Below are 16,984 nucleotides of genomic sequence, written 5' to 3' on the forward strand. Positions count from 1 at the left end.
AATTGTCGCTGCTGGTTAGTTTGTGACCAAATGGCAGCTGTTGCCCTTCCTGTTGATCTTGCATCCCTGCATGAGTGCACCAGAGAAGCAGCAACCTGTGCATTAGAATTAAATCAAACCTAGTAATATCGAGGCTTTGCAATTGACCAATTACAACAAACCTGGAATACCTTGCTGAATCCTGGTTGGTGCAGTACAAACTGGACCTTACTGCTCTTCTTTTATGCTACTGTTATCCACACCATCTTGACCTGATGCGATCTTAAGCCGCTTTGGATAAAAAGTGCCTGCCTAATGAATGAAAACATAAAGAGGAGTTTCATTTCTGTCCCTGATTGTGCTTTGTAGATCCCTGGGGGAAACTAGCTGGCTGATCTGACCACGTTGTTTTTTTTTCTTCTCCACACAGGAGCACACAGAACAGGGAACAAGCCCAGGAGTGGCTGCACAGGCTCAACGACCAGTGGGAGCTGCAGAGGTTCCTGCAGGACTGCCATGAGGTAAACTTAGAGTGGCCGACGGCCTCAGGCCGAGCGCTTTGGTTCACACCAGTGCTCACCAGCAGCAGTCGGAGGGCACTGGCCGCCTCTGCTTGAAATGAGAACAAGTAGACAATGCTGGAGGAGACTGCATCAATGTGGAGGGAGACTGTGGCCCAATTCTCCCTCTTGTTGGTTTAGAAAGCTTTCTGTGAGCTCTCTGCTCTTTGCAGGAAGGTAATATAGAGCACATGGAAGGCACTTCAAACCCCATCAGGAGCACAGCTAGGGAGTGTGCATGCTTATTTGCACGCAGCTTTTCTTTTTGTGGCGAATGCTGAAACAGAATGGGTGGGGGTGGGGGAATGATTCTGTTCTTTGAAAGCCAGTTCTGTTACTGGTTGGATCTACGCCATGCACAATTAACCCTGCACCATGCACCCCAGAACTGCTCCGTATGGGATGCTAAATCTGGGTTGCAATGGGACACATTCTCACATTACAGCACTGTTTCAGTATGGGTCTTTCCAGAGGTGCAGGATAAGACATTGAGAGAGGCATTAAAATGTCAACAAATGACTATTGGAACCAGTAACATTTGTTGTGTTTTTAAGTGCACCTTGATGGATTATTTACAATCAAAGATTCTCAAATGCAATGAAAATAATGAAATGAAGTCTGGGGGGCTTTATCGGTTGCTTTTTCAGGTGCAAAAACACTCCGAACACCCCCCTCCCCCAACAGCTGTTCTCCCCCTTTACAGCAAACAAAGCCAAATTACACAGCTGTGAGAATGAGAAATTCCCAGCCCTTCAGGAATTACCCAATCGTTTATTAACACCCACTGTGGCTATTTCTAATGATTGGTGGCCATACTATATACTGGCCTCTAGTGGCAAGTCAGCTACAGCTGAAAACCTTTCTAAAGCTGGCATGCAACTGTCTTATTTCACTTCTGACCTGATCACAATCTCTGAGGTCCATGTTTACTTTTTCTTGAAATGGAGATGTGATATTTCGTAACAGATAGCCCTGTTGTGGCCCACATAGACCTGCAGTGGCAGGAAAGAAAGCATTTTTTTTAGCTATTCTGCAGACATGTGCAGCTTTACTTAACCTCTATAGATGGTGGTTAACTACTCTCGTACTGCCTGCTTAGTAGCTGGGCTTCTCGGTCCAGTGAGGATTCTGCTGAGCTCTCCACCACAACACAGGATAAAGGCATTTTAATCTTCTCAGTCTTGAGCACAGGAGGTTATACAGAGACTTGATACAAAGTTTCCTGAACCATGATTGAATTGATAAGGTCAACCCATTGAATGACTTTATGCGCAGCAGCCAAATAATAACATGAAGACACAGTGGGAGGTTGATGATAAAATATGGAATGGGAAAATTACAGGAATGGGAAGGAGAGGCGCTTACACCTGAGGGTGGTAGGTGTCTGGAACAAACAACCTAGACAAGCTGTTAAAACTGAAACCTTGGATCCTTCAAGAAACATCTGTCAGTACTTAGGTACTGACAATTAAACAAACAAGATGGATCTAACCATCTCTTATCCTTTGCAGCCTTCTTAGGATATTCCTTTTAAAAATCCTTTTCCATTCATTGACAGAGTAAATGATTGTCTGTGGTGGTGTCTTAGCGTAGTAAAAATTTCCATTTTGCCACCTTATGTTTTAATACACGTGACTTGACATTTTAATACATTTTGATTGTCAACACCAGCTGTCAATCAATCACACCTGGTTTGAATCGTTTTTCTGACGCACAGCCATGCCTTTATTAAACTTGACCTTGGGAGAGTGCTATTGCACGTGTATAAAAAACATAAATGAAGAGAGCAGACAGCAGCAGTTACTCATTAAAGATTTTGAAACTCCTTGTCCAAACCAGACACAAATGTCTTTCAAAATGTAAATATCTCAAGGCCTGCTTGACTGCTTTTCAATTTCATGTTTTAATGGACCTGCAGCCACAGTTGATTTCATAAAATGTAGTGAGACAGAGACCTTTTTACAAAACAATTCAGTAAGGAAACTTTTAAACATGTTATCGAAGCCACACTCGGTTTCATGGCATTCCCAGTTAAATTATTTGCCCGAGTTCAAACTCTCCTGAAATCTGTGCCGAATGGGAGAGAGAGAGAGGAGACACAATGGGGAGATGCTTAGTAGTGCTGTTAAAGATAGAGCTAAAAAAAATAGGTCAAGGTCCCTTTAAATGAAAAATGCTCTAATTCAGTCAGCAAACTGTGAACCATGTGCTCCTTCTCCTCTCATCTTATCTCATTCAGCTGTTTCCCAGTGCTTTTTTTTTTGCTTCGCTCACAGTGCAGTAATTTCAAGTGCAGTGAATTGTCCCTGGTGACGCCCATGAACGACGTAGATTCGCTCGCTCTCAGTCTCTATCGCGCTCTCTCTCTCTCTCGCTCGCTCGCTTGCTCGCCCGCTCACTCTGCTCAGGCACTGCAGTGGGAAACTAGGGCTCATTGGATGCTGAAGAGCCTGGCAGCAGCAGCACTAGAAAGCAGGACTGCAGCAAGCGACGACACAGCATGAGAGAGGGGGAGAGAGAGAGGGAGAGGGAAGGGGAGAAACTGATACAGATTTATCGCAATTCCGAGCATCCAAGCGTCTCTTAACCTGATCTGGAAGAAAACTGGATTCTGAGGAAGAAAGGGGAGGCTGTGCTTAGCCCTCCTGATCCTCGACCTCCTGGTTCATCTACCCCAGCCTGCAACACCCTCCTTCTCTGCCCTTTCTAACCCAGCACTGCCACAACAACTCCCAGCATCAGCACTGCTTTGAAGCACCCTGGACACCTCAGGTTTTTCCCAAATCAAAGCCGGTCCCCAGTCTTGGGGTGACAGCACAGGACAAGATCATCTCTCATCCCATACTGTGTGCTGAGCCATTTTGCTTGCCCTTTTCTTCCCCTTCCTTTCTGACACATCTCGTTGTGGATTAATTTGGGCTTCGCAAACACAAAGGATCTGGGTGTCTACGCGACGCTCAGGAAACCCGTTCAGCAGCTCGATTTGATCTTCTGCTTCTGTTTTCTTGGATTTTCATTTCTCCGAGCTGGGATTCCCTCAGATGGCCTTGTTGGCACCAGCACACCGGCACTGCAGGTGCAGTGATGAAGGCAGGCGAGGATGAGGGGGTTCGGGTTATAACAGGCTTTGTTGTGTGTTGTTTTTTTGTTGAGTTTGTGCCCGGAGCTACAGAAGACAGTGATGATCTACCTTTCTCTGAAAATGGAAGGAGGGGAGGAGAAAAGTTAAGTGGGCTTTTGGAGGACTGGGGGAGATTGAAGAGAGAATAAGGAGGCACAGAAGAGAGTGTGCCCCCCAAGACAAACATAACTGCAGGAAAAGAGATTTGGGGGACAGTTTTGATTTATTATTTTGCAGTTTTGTAGCACCTGGTTTGCAAAAGCCATAGCTATTTCACTCGCAAGAGGAGATGCAGAAGGCCACCCCCTCAATTCCTCTCGCTCCATTTCTGGGGCGCCCCACCTGAGAATGTCCCAGGACTGCAAGCTCCTGACCCCTGTCTTTGTATCCCCTAGCTGGACGATTGGGTGGCTGAGAAGATGCTGATGGCCCGCGACACATCTCGGGATGAGGCGCAGAAGTTGCACAAGAAATGGCTGAAGCACCAGGCGTTCATGGCAGAACTGGCCCAAAATAAAGAGTGGCTGGAGAAGATTGAGAAGGTGAGCCCGGGACCCAGGGAGCTGAGGCCTGACCGCTCTGGGAAGGGGAGGGGGTGGGTGGGACATTGGCCATGGATGCCTGTGGTTATAAATTAACATTGAGAGCATGCCCTGCTTTTATTCCTACAAATGCTCACGATTGCTCAGCACCTGTAGCCTTTTTGTTGAGATATCTATATTCATTTGTTTGTTTTAACTGGAGTTTGATTACAAACGGGAGCCGATCCTTTTTTTTACATGCTCTGTGGTCTAGAAATGCGATTTCTTTCTAGTGCTAACCTTGACGGTGGTGATGGATGGGTGTGAAATGGATAAATAAACATAGATGTATATAGAGGTCCTGGGCAGGCTGATTCAGTCTGCTGTTCTTTCATTCTGCTCATTGACTAGTTGTGTGAGAATGTATTGATGAGACCTGAAGCGGGAAGAATCTGTTTTCTGTTTTGCTGTAAGGTGTTGTCCCCCTTGAAATGAGAGAAATAGGAAATGTAAAGATAAAGAAAACGATAAAGCCAAAGGAAACGATTTTACAATTGGCTTTCTGGAGGTCCAGTCCTATTAAAACTGACAAACGTCTGATGACTAATGACATCAGTCCAGAGCAGGATTCTGTACCACAAAAAAAAACAGTTGGATAAGAAGCTGACCTCCTTGGCCCTTTAAGGTGCCCAATAAACTGGATTTTGCCATGTTAAATAAAAACAGAAACAACTTTTTATGTCAACAAAACTCCTCTCCAATACAATTAACATGGTGTTTATTACTTATCAGCAGTAAACATCATGCTGTAACAATTCCTGATCAGGAATGCTTTTTTGATGTTCAGTGGTGAGTCTGAATTTGCTACAGTTAAAAGCAATCATAGCCTCTTAAAATTTCTTAAAAGCTGTATCCTGCTTTATTCCTTGGTCCGATTCTCTTAAATTAAAGGATGCAGCAATCAATAACCGCTGTGTTACACTTGCATAGCAATTGGTGTAATGTTCGTAAACATAATCACAGTATCCTATAAACATGGCAAAATCATGTGAATATTACCGCAAAATACTAAGCAAATTCATTGTTACAACTTGCTTGCTTTTTGTAAAAAAGCAAGAGTTAAATCAAAACAAGAAAAATAAATAATAAAGTGTCTGGGTTTCAGAGTCACCCGGGCTTGAGCTAATTCAGTCAGGAGCGTTTTACTCATCTTGCAGGGGTGATTTCTACAGCTCTGCCGGGCTAATCCAGGCGGTGATTCTTTTTTCCACCAGCCTCTGATATGAACACAACCGAAAGCAAAACATCCCTTTACAATAAGTACAATATTTCCATTTTGTCTGTAAAAAACTGGAAAATAATCAAAATAAGGCAAATGAAATCACAGGACTTCATCCAGCAAAAGGCTAATATTCATGCCCTAAGGAGGGGACCTGGACACTAGTTCTCCTTCTGTACACCTTTTTCTTTTCTGTCGTCTAAGCCCACCTACATACTATAGATGACAGGGTCATCTCTTTCTACACCCCTAAGCTCTGCAATTCTATTTCCCTCTACCTTCCCTGAGCTCTATCAACCAAGACTCAAAACCTTCTACTTTAGAAGGGCTTTTATTTGACTGGTTCTGGGTCTGGCCCTTTGCTTTCCTACTGTACTCCATATCCTTACAGTAATAGTGTAATCCTGCTGTCTCCTCTACTTGTGTGCTTTTTTCTTGCCACAAAGCACTTTGAGAAGCGACTTTTAAAGGCGCTGTAGACAAATAAAAGTTTATTATTATTTATGATTTTGGAGGCTCGCTAATCTTAATGTAGTGGTGCCCTTGGTCTATTTATTTTAAACCACAGAAGTGTGCAAGTATTTAAAACGCAGCCCTTACCATAAGATGGTGTTTGACCTGCACTGGATGGCCAGCCTCAAGTCCTTCAGGGTGTGCTGGCCAATCACTTTATTAAGGGTTTGGATTGAATTCTGTGTGTGGAGCTGGGTCGTTTCTACTCAGATGGGGATCTCCCAGGTTTAAACACTCATCTTTTTTTATTGTACCACCTACATGGAAAAAAGGTTTTTACAGTCTGCCCCCAGTCTAATTAAATTTATTAGGGTGCCAAAAGTAAGCACCAAATCAGTTCTTACTGGACTGTCTCATACGGTTAGGCTCTAAGGATGATCTTTAGTAATACAAAATATGTTTTCCAAGAAGGGTAAAGTCTCTGTCAGGATACTTTGTAAAAGTATCATCTTAACCTTTTGTGCCTCAGAATGTTCAGTTTAATGTATTTTTAGCAAATCATAGTTTTAATATTACAAACTGCCTGATTTATAGTTTCCAGAATCTGTTTTTCAGGAACGTTTCGATTATTGCCAACAGGTGATGAGTCTTACATTGATTATCTCCAAAAGTCCTCATGAAACCTCAAGTAAACAGGCTTTATTCGCATGCAGCTCACTAAAAGCCAAAGCACTGTAGGCTTGTTTCTTTCTAAAATAGTCTGGAAGAACTTGCGGAAGGTTTCCTTTGGAATGACGTACTGTAGCTTGGCTCATTTGGCCCATAGAGGAGCATCTCACCGGCTGGGCTGGGGAGGTGTTTTATATTCCACACTCAAAGCCTCGAAGCTTCTCCATTTTTTTCATTTTGCTTTAAACTGCAATTGTGTGAAGGTGTGGAGATGGCGTGAATGGGGCACGGCATGGTAAAAATCAGTATCAAAGATTTAATACTTTTAAAGAGTATTAAAGTATGCATGTTTCAATCTGGATACTCTGACAAATTGTGAAGTATGAAGGACAAGCAGTGGTCAACCAGAGAATTGTTTTTCACAATGCCTCATCACTTACTGAGCCACTCTACTGCAAAATGGCTGTTAACCATACACTTGCGCAGTATTGTTAACACTGTGTGGGAGTAGGGTCTTCTTGTTTAACGCCAGTGCAGTTTTATTAATAATTTGGTGTGGGAGTAGGGTCTTCTTGTTTAATGCCAGTGGACATCTCTTCAGAAGTCAGTCTCTTGCTAATGATTGTTCATGTTATCAGCAAATGACGTAGTTCACCAGAAGTGCCACATTGGGTCTTACTGTATATGTTTCAGTTCTGTATGAAAATATTGATGATCCCACCGTTCTGTTTTGATAACATCTTCAGTCACAGTACTTGATTGAGGTTGATTGCTTTTAATGTCTGGCTGTGATTTGCTGAGACAAAAGTTACATTCTCCTTTAGATCTGGGGATCTCACTTGAGGGACCTTTTTGATACAACCCGTACAACCTCAGGGTTTGCTTGTAACGTTTAGTCAGTGGTGGTGACTCAAACAGAGCTGAACAGTTTTGCAAAGGACTTTGGGAATTGTTTTTCAGGAAATATTTAGATCATTGCCAACAGGTGATGATAAATCTAATATTGATTATCTTCAAAAGTCCTCATTAAACCTCAAGTAAACAAGTTTTATTCTTATGCAACTCACTAAAAGCCAAAGCACTGTAGGCTTGTTTCTTTCTAAAATAGTCTGGAAGAACTTACTTCTTACTTACTGGAACAAGGCAGCTAAGCCCATCTTGCCCATAGGGGAGCATCTCACCCACTGGGCAAACAGCTGCTTGGGAAGAGATGTTTCTGACCCAAAAGCAATAGAGCACAACAAAAACACAACACAAAAGCAATAGAAACACAAACCTTAATGTAGACTTGAAATGTTTAGAAATGTTTTACTTCTATGCCTCCATACTGCTGAAAAGAAAGGCAAGGTTTGATGTCAGTGGAATTGAGTTTTATTCCCACAGGCCTGCGGTGACTTTTTGACACCTCTGCTCTGAGATGATTAAATGGTTTAATGCCCGATAAAAGCAACAAATTTAACACTCTTCTCTCCAAGTCTTCAAATGCTTATATAGGCACAGAGCCCTGTCACAATAAAATAAAACCAGAAAAGAATTGGCCATTTCATTTATTTTGCGACATCTGTGATTTTGCTATTGGCTTTCAGCGTCTGAGTCAGGTCTTGCATAATGCAACAGACTGAACTACCCGGTGCCATTGTGTCCGGACTAATATTTTTTTTTAACTAAGAATGGGCCACTTAAAGAGATCAGAAAAATAACAGGGAGATTAAGTTGCAAGGAAAACCAAGGGTACCAGACCTTCTCCAGGGAAGACACCCCTGTTCCATCTTCTGTCTTCTAAAAGGCAGACCCCTGCTTGCTCAGGGAGCAGTTCCGGTAGTGTACTAGGGTGTTTGTACCTTGTATTAATATTTCGGACTGCCACGAATTGTCCAGGCTGACCTTGTTCGAAGTCCCGCAAACAGCTGACAGTTCAAATTCTCCTGAAGTGTAGCATAGCCTGAAGCCCTGCGGAACAGTGCCTGTGCATGCATGTCCTTAGAATTCTGGATTTCTTTTCCTAAGCGGAATGACCTACAGTATGCCAACTGAAGCTTAATCCACCCGTCTCAGAACGCAAAGTGGGACAGAGGCCACATGACTGCTCACCACCCTGGGGTGGGATGTCTGTCCTCCAAAAGGCCTCTCACAAAAGGGGCCAGCTCACAACAGCCAGTCGAACCTAGCCAGTGTGTCCTTGGAAGATGGCAGAAAACTGGAATGGCTGACAAAAAAACAACCCCAAGCAGTTCTCAAGAGAACTCCACACAGACAGATGCCAAAGGCCAGAATTCCAGGATCACAGAAGTATGGGGCAATTTTCTTAAGTGCCTTTGCTTTTTAAGAACTGTCATATTCACACACAGTCATATGTATTAGCACAGATGTAAGGTTTTTTTTCCCAAAAATAGATATTACATATAGAATACCTTTTTCACAGTAGCATGATCAGCAATGACTTCCAAGAGGCATACTTTCCTCCTGATGAAGGCCTGAAGGTACTTCAGTGATCTGAATACTTGTGCTTTAAAGAGATTCTGTGGTTGACATGGCCATCTGAGTTAAGACTTGCTCATCACATCACCTTACTGTATATCCTGTACTGTGCTGTCTGACCAACTGCATCAAGAAGCTTTCAGTGAGTCCTTGACATCTTAAGCTCGAAAGGCTCAGAAAGAAAGTCATTATTATAAACCGGTTTATTTCCTCCTTTAGGTTAAAGCAGGTTTTACCAGTGAACCTTGTTAAAAAACTGCGTAAACCCTTTCAGGCTACAATGACAAAATAATTTGCCGTCTATGTTTATTCACACGCAAGGACACGGCTTTTGCTCCAATGATTGCTCTGCACTCCCTTGAAGTTCTATTCTGTTACAGAATTGTAAAAAAATAACACTGCCGGAGGGCAACTGTGAGATTTCTTATTCACACTCTGTGCTGTTTTTTCCCATTTTTCAAGCTATTGCAAAGGTTACCAGTTTCTTAAAAGACGAGCATGGCTGGCGTTTGAACACGCAGCTGGCTCTGTCCTTGACACCTCGGCGTGCTGTATCTCACCCAGGGGCGGCTCCACTGAGGTTTATATTTGTGAAAGCGTTAAGACCCAGCACAGATTTTAGGTTGGGCGATCGGTGAGGTGTTCAGTAGCCTTGCGACGTTTGTTATGTTTCATCCTGCTGCATATTGTCACCGTCCTGGAAAAGCAACTGTGGGTCCTGCGCCTCTTTTTGGTGCAATCTTTTTGTCACCCGCGAGAACAAGAATAACAACAAAAAAAAGGACCCCAGCTTTTTGCAGCATGATCTCCTAATTCTGCTGGCTCTGCAGTCTCACGGAGCAGCAGCAGCAGCAGCAGCACAGCTGAGACAGGAAACCTGGAGCTGGGGTGGAAAGAATGCAGCTCGCTCATTATATAAGCAGTGGATCGAGTTCCACGATCACCTCTGTGCGCATTCGGTGAAATTTTTTTCTGATGAGCAAAACACACTCTACTGTGATGGGTGCAACGAATAGATTGGGAATGAAAGAGGTCAGTCTTGCATGAACTCCAGTTTTCATAAGACAGATGTCACAACATTATTGCACACTGCAAGATACCATTCATGCACAAGGAATGGTAACATGCCATCCTCGTGTCAGCACTGTTGATTACCTGGTAAGAAGATGGTTTGATTTGAGACACACACCTTTAACCCCCATTTTAAACTTGAAAACCCCACGGAGCAAAAGCATTAAAAGGCGCAATGATGAGAGTTATGATTAAACCTTCACTCCTGCCGACACAAACGGCTTAATTAATTAAAACGATAGGTTGCACATTAAATGATGCCGCCCACGTAAGAGTGCAACGGTACTAAGCAGTGGGGAACATTTAGAAAAAGAAGGACATTTGTTAGATGGAAAAATTGGAATGTGTAGGTGAAAAAATATTCTAAAGTGGTTATCACAAGTGTGGACATATTCAAATTATGTTAATCAAACATGGATAAAGATATCACCAGGAAACACAAGTGACTGGATAATCAGTTTTCCCCCAGTAAATCTTTTCCCTAACTGACTTGACTTGAATATTTTTTTAACAACTCATACCAGTGAAGACTATCATCTCCTGTATTTATGTGCATGTGTGGGGTTAGAAATATTAAAAATATCTGAGATAATAATAACTGATAAATATCTGAGGTTTTTGTAACTATGTTCTATTAGGGAACTCATTTGTTCCTTTAATGTGACTAAATAATATTTTCTGCATGTACTGCAAGCATTTTTTTGTATGTGTTTAAGAAGCAGGACAGTATAAAGCAGAAACTCTACTGATAAACATTCAGACCAATCTTAGCAGGCTTCATCTACCAAGATATTAATCGCAAAAACATATTTGGCATTGCGACATTTGCTCAAAAATATTTCTCTTCTTTGTAATCCTCCACAGGTTCTATGCATCTTAACAAAATATCGTAAACGTAGCCCCTTGCCTCCTGATCACTATGTTCCACACAAAGATGACAAGCTAGGACATAACAGCTGTTTAAAGGCTGAGAAGTGACTCCACGTGCTGCCCATGGTCTGAATTACACAAATACTGACATGATGTGCTAGTGGTCACTTTATTTATGTTTGCTGTAGACCATCCGTAGGCCTTCAATCTTGGAATTGGCTGAGAAAAGCCTGTCATAAATAATATCCCGTCTTCCACCCAGTGTCCACGCGTTGTGGCATGAATTCTATTTCAAGAGCTTGGCATGCTGCCACAGGACTCTTGAACAGAAAAGGAGAAGTAAAAGCTTTCTTAAATGTTTCAAAGATTTTTCTTATTCAGACTGTTTGTTGATTGTCGAAATTAAACAAATCCACCATGATTATTTGGCCGGCATCCTTCTCTTGACCACAGATAATAAGCCATTAGAAATGCAGGCTCTCCAGCCGGCAAGGTTTGCCTGTGATGAGGCTCCTTGCAAACTTCAGCAGATGAAGGCAAAATGCCCGATGCTTTTTTTATGGAATGCCTGAAAACTCTGTCCGGCTATCAGCAAGCTAAATCAAACATTCAGCTTTTCTACAATCAATTTCAAGCGCACAGTTTCAGTCATGGCCAGCCCGATGTGGCATCAGATGAAAATGGGTTTCAAAGATGGGTCAGATGATATTCAAGTTTCTCCTTCCACCCTGTCTATGTTCCACCAGGAGGGCCAGCAGCTGATCCAGGAGAAGCCGGAGTTGGGCGCCATCGTACGCCGGAAGCTGGAGGAGATCAGGGAGTGCTGGCTGGAACTGGAGAGCACCACACAGGCCAAAGCCCGACAGCTCTTTGAAGCCAACAAGGCCGAGTTGCTGGTGAAGAGCTACAGCGACTTGGACCAGCAGCTCTCACAGCTGGAGGGCCAACTCACCCACCTGGATCAGGGCAGGGACCTGACCAGCGTCAACAAACAGCTGAAGAGGCTCCAGGTCTCTCCTCCTTTCCCACCCCCTCATTATCACATCATTTTCTTAAATAAACCGTTCTACGTTTGGGCAGCACACAGATAACGCACTAGTTGGAAAAACACAGCGCAGAAAATTTTATTTTCTTGGAAAAGTCCAATCTAAGTCCACTATGAAAAAACAGTAATGGGGCAGTAATGAAGGCCGACATAGATGTGCATTAAATTTGATACCTGTGCATGTAGTCTGCTGGGTGGATACGTGGTCACGATCCTCAGTGATCAGGATCATTAAAAATGAAAAACATCACGCAGTGATCGCCCCCTCACACATACAATATTGAATTTTGTCTTGAAAAATACCAGCTCATGTCATAGCATGAGCAGCTCTCAGATACAGGGCTTGAAACAGGAGCACCAAACAATGCACTTGCCAGCACAGCAGTGTCTACCAGCTCAGCCCTGTGCATCACGAAGAGCCTGAAGCAGACGCCCTTCGTGGATGACCAATTTTTAGATTGGTGTCAGCATTGTAGCAAACATGGAGAAGTGCGCTGTCCTTGGAGGTGCTCTTTTTAGGGTGGCAGGCGTTCCTCACAGTTGCATGATGAGCCTTCCCGGAGAGAGACCTTTAGCTAGGGATGCGAGTAAGACCAGGGCTAACACAATCTTTCCTTGTGGTTTATAAAATGTTGTTTTTCCTAAAACCTTGCCTTCAAAAAATGTATGTAGCGAGAAGGAACTAGCTTTAACTTTTAAGCCGGTGTGCTCTGCTAAAGACTTGCACAAAAACCTTCTCCAGCACATCTAATAAAAAAACACGGCCAAAAATGACAAAACAATGAATGGGTGCCGAGTAACTATGGCACACAGGGTGAATCCTTTTAAGCATCACAGACTCTTTGCATTCTTTGTGAAAACAAAACAGAACGGATCCTTTACAAATACAAAGCCATCTCTTATTGTGTGCGGTTCCCAGAGGCTGTTATAGATGCCCTGATGCATGGTGATGTAAAGCATGCCAGTGAGCCTGCAGCAGAGCCAGGAAGAGGATTAGTGTTGGACGAGTGTCCTGAGCGGCGTGCACATCCACCGCATGTCTGTTTTGACCGACCCAGCGAGATCGGTCAAACACCTCTTTTGGTCAGGAATGGTCTAACCCCCAGTTTGCTTCCTCGGGACAGCGCCAGGGCCCGAACCCCGCGGTCCGCAAACAACCAGATCTTCATTTCATGCATTTTCATTCTCCTTTTTGACAGCATGCTGGTGCTTGAGCTGCTTTGAGTTCCTTTACAGCCTCGCATTGTGGTTTGTATCAGTGCCACCCAGCCACCTCCAGAAGGGGTACAGTAGTCTTTTCATTTCATGTCATTCGCTCTCCCGTGCTTTGTCTTTTTGGTCTTATTTTACAAAGGGGGAGCTTCTCCTTCCTCACTCACCCAAACACTCCTTCTCTCATCCTGCTCTCCTTTATTTTTGTTCCTTTCTTGCCCCGGGGATAAGTAATTGCCTCAATTACTGAGAGTGTCAGTCTTATTTCCTTTGAAATCCATATCGAAATGTCACGTGTTTGTCCAGACAGGCCAGTATTAATGTTCCTCACTGTTTAGCTGTGAAACACATTCGATATGGGATGAAAGGGAAATCCGGCTATGAAAAAGGAATAATGATCAGGTTTGCAAATACCTGCTTCATGTATTCTCTTGTGTGTATTTTTATGTGGTTTTCTTTCTGTCTGACCCCTCTGCATTTTGTTATTTTTGCACATCAGGTTGCCTTGAAAGCAAATGAATTTCTTCAAAAGAAATTCAACTGCACACAGATGCATCAGAGCAGATGGTGTTTGTGTCGACTCATATTAATGTTCAGCCTCAACAAATTGAGGCTTCCTCTCGCATATACACAGATAGCGTGTGGGCTTCATCGCCCCACTGTTTTGCCTCATAATTCCGATTTCCCTCTTTTTCCACACACATGAAGAACACCCACACCTTAAAAGTTTATTTTACTCTTCATAAAGAGCGGAACAGAAAGCTATTTTGGTCAGACACTCAGATACTTAAACTACAAGTCATCAAATATGCCAGATGGCCATTCAAGCTTCCTCTCAATCCTAAATCTTTTTATGTTCTTTAAGTTTCTAGAGCTTTTCATATCTCCATGCCTATTTCACAGGAACAGTTATACAAAGAAAGGTTATGCGTGACGAATGTGGAATGCAACGCCTCACACGTGCCTGGCTGTCTCTCTCTCTCTCGGTTTCTCTCCTGCATTCTGCCTCTGTGCTCTCCCAGAGCATGGAGAACCACATGGAGGAGTGGTACAAGGAGGTGGGCGAGCTGCAGGTGCAGGCCGCTTCCATCCCCCAACAGGGGGCAGTGAAGGAAAACGTGGCTGACAAGCAGAACGTGGTGGAGACCCGGATCGTGCGCCTCATCGAGCCGCTGAAAGAGAGGAGGCGCATCCTGCTGGCCTCCAAGGAAGTGCATCAGGTCAGCCGGGACCTGGAGGATGAAATAGTGAGTCGCTTTGATTCCGTTCCTGTCCCCTCAACGCCACCCCGCCCTTCGCTGCTGACTTTGGGATGAGCTTGCTTTGAATTTTACACTCCCAGGAGACGCCAGACGTCAGCAGTGACATCATGACCACGAGGCATTTGTGTGGAAAAGCATATCAGAAAGCTTAAAGAGCTTCACCGATTGTCTTTCTTTTGTGCTTTTACAGATTTGGGTTCAGGAGAGGCTGCCAATGGCCACTTCCAAAGAGCATGGAAACAGCCTTCAAGCAGTGCAACAGCTCATGAAGAAAAACCAGGCAAGAGCCACCCTACCCTCCTCCTTCTATATTTTGACAGCTTTGTTCCAACATTGTCACCTAATTTCGTCAGATCTCAGAAACCAGAGAAGGTTAGGTTTGTTTAACATCTCCTTCAAAATACAGGGAAGCTGTTCTTTGAATGAGATGTTAAACCAAGGTATTGACTACTTGGTCAATAAAGCCCCCAGGGGGCTGTTTGAAAGAGAAGGGATCTTAACTACAGTGTCCAGGCTAAACTCCACTTTGGACATGGGTAATCTGGCCTCTACAACAGCCCCCTGTGTCACCCAGCCACTATAATCCAACTGGTGAAGTTATTTCTTCCTCTTCCACATGACCTTCTATGCAGTGGGGCTACTGGTGCGAAATGACAGCACATACGTCACTAGCAGGGGTTCTGCTCTTCAGGTGCAGATAAAGTGGATTCCCATGTGTGTGTAAAGCTCTTTGGGTTCCATTGGGTTGAAAAAGAGTTGTTATGAGGGCACACTTTCTGAAACACAAATGCCAGCATTATGACCCAAAGCCAGCTTCCACAGCAAAGATGTTCCTTCCTATCGTTGCTTGACCAGAGGAGCTTTTCAAAGCTTCTTCCTGTGCTGAAAATGTTTGCTTACAATTTTCCAGCAGCCACCCCTGACTGCCGCAGTTTGAAGATACAATTCTAGCACGAGACAACTTGGTTGTGTGGGAATTATTTCAGTGCGGATCTTTCATTGTATTTTATTTGGAAGTGGGAGAAGAGAAGAAACTCTGTTGTAAAGCAGTTTCTTGTACAAGAGCCCAGCTGGGCTTCCCTCCAAGCCAGTATTGGTGACAGTCGATAAGGTCACCTCCAGCCTCAGACATATCAGTCTCCAGAAAGTGTAGGAACTGCATTCCTGGTGGGTAAGGCTGGCCTCCTTTATGGATTTCTATATGATTCTATATCAGAGTCTGCAGCGTGAGCTCCAGGGCCATCGGGCACGAATAGAGGACGTGCTGGAGAGGGCGGGGCTCATCGCTTCCATCCGCAGCCCGGAAGCCGACTGCGTGCGGGCCAGCCTGGAGCACCTGCGGATGGTGTGGGACGCCCTGCGCATGGAGACGGAGAGGCGTCAGCTGACCCTGGACGCCATGTACCAGGCGCAACAGTACTACTTTGACGTAACCGAGGTGGAGGCCTGGCTGAGCGAACAGGAGCTCCACATGATGAACGAGGAGAAAGGCAAGGTAAGAAGTGGACTGGAGCACTTCGTGTTGGAATCTTGGTGCATTTGCATCGAGACGGATCAGGAAGCCCATGCCTTCATTTCCCACGGCCTTGTGCCAATGTGGCTGGTCAATGCTGCTATCCGTGTTTCCCTTCAGAAACGTACATAACTTACATAACAGTATGTGGCAAGTTTAAAGAAGCTGTTAAGGGAGAAACTCGAAAGAACAGTGAATGCAGAGCGTTCCTGTAGAAAGTTCCTGGAAGGTCAAGAGGGCTTCTGAGAAACCCACGGAGCTTTCAAACCAGTAGAGGATGCTGGAAAATGGCAAGAAAATGGTTTCAGTGATTCTTTTTTCAGGAAAAGCTTTTCATTCACCTCACCAGCAACAACACTCAAGCGTTCAAACCTTCACCCATTTAGAGGTTGGCATAGTTGGTTTCAGCGTGTTTATTTTTTTTAATCCCAGGATGAACCCAGCACCCTCCAGCTGCTCAAAAAGCACCTTGTTGTGGAACAGACCATCGAGGATTATGCCGAGACCATAGGCCTCCTCTCTCAGCAGTGTAGGCAGCTGCTGGAACTGGGGCATCCAGACAGGTAAGCCCATCCTCCATCATTGCAGACCCCTGGGAAGGCCATAAGAAAGGTGTTTTGACTTTAAGTCCCAGCAGTAGTCTTGCAGTGACACATTAAAAATCCAGGAAGACATCATTCTCCAAAAAAATACATGAAATGGAGTTTATAACAAACGTTCGGGAGGGATAACAAGAACCAAGTTCAGTCAGACTTAGCTGTCAGTAATTTGTAATCACCCCTGACATCATTTCCTCCTCTGCATGAAAAGATCTTTTTGCATCCCACCTCCACCTCATCTTCACCTCTGCAGCTGCTCCTTGGTCACTTCTCACTCTGTCTGGGAGGACGAGTCTCCTTGTCCTGTGGCCAAGAGATTAGCCCTAAGGCAAGCAGGTTAAGTTAAATTTGG

The 16,984-nt window shown here is 44.1% G+C and overlaps 1 protein-coding gene across 5 annotated transcripts in view; it reads left to right on the plus strand.

Annotated features, from left to right (window-relative positions):
- Positions 1 to 16,984, plus strand: part of sptbn4b (spectrin, beta, non-erythrocytic 4b) — a 68,135-nt gene that overhangs the window by 35,188 nt on the left and 15,963 nt on the right. For 4 of the 5 annotated variants that reach the window (XM_088627665.1, XM_088627664.1, XM_088627663.1 and 1 more), the window contains 7 exons: positions 410 to 500; positions 4,056 to 4,202; positions 11,748 to 12,011; positions 14,281 to 14,505; positions 14,711 to 14,800; positions 15,737 to 16,015; positions 16,466 to 16,596. In XM_088627665.1, the coding sequence (XP_088483791.1) occupies positions 410 to 500; positions 4,056 to 4,202; positions 11,748 to 12,011; positions 14,281 to 14,505; positions 14,711 to 14,800; positions 15,737 to 16,015; positions 16,466 to 16,596 (1,227 nt within the window). Of the gene's footprint in view, positions 1 to 409; positions 501 to 2,962; positions 3,616 to 4,055; positions 4,203 to 11,747; positions 12,012 to 14,280; positions 14,506 to 14,710; positions 14,801 to 15,736; positions 16,016 to 16,465; positions 16,597 to 16,984 lie in introns of those variants that run through there. The other variant, XM_088627667.1, reaches the window with a different exon arrangement.

The sequence above is a fragment of the Lepisosteus platostomus genome, chromosome 4 (genome assembly GCF_059453375.1).
Source record: "Lepisosteus platostomus isolate fLepPlt1 chromosome 4, fLepPlt1.hap1, whole genome shotgun sequence".
NCBI classification, from domain to species: Eukaryota; Metazoa; Chordata; class Actinopteri; order Semionotiformes; family Lepisosteidae; genus Lepisosteus; species Lepisosteus platostomus.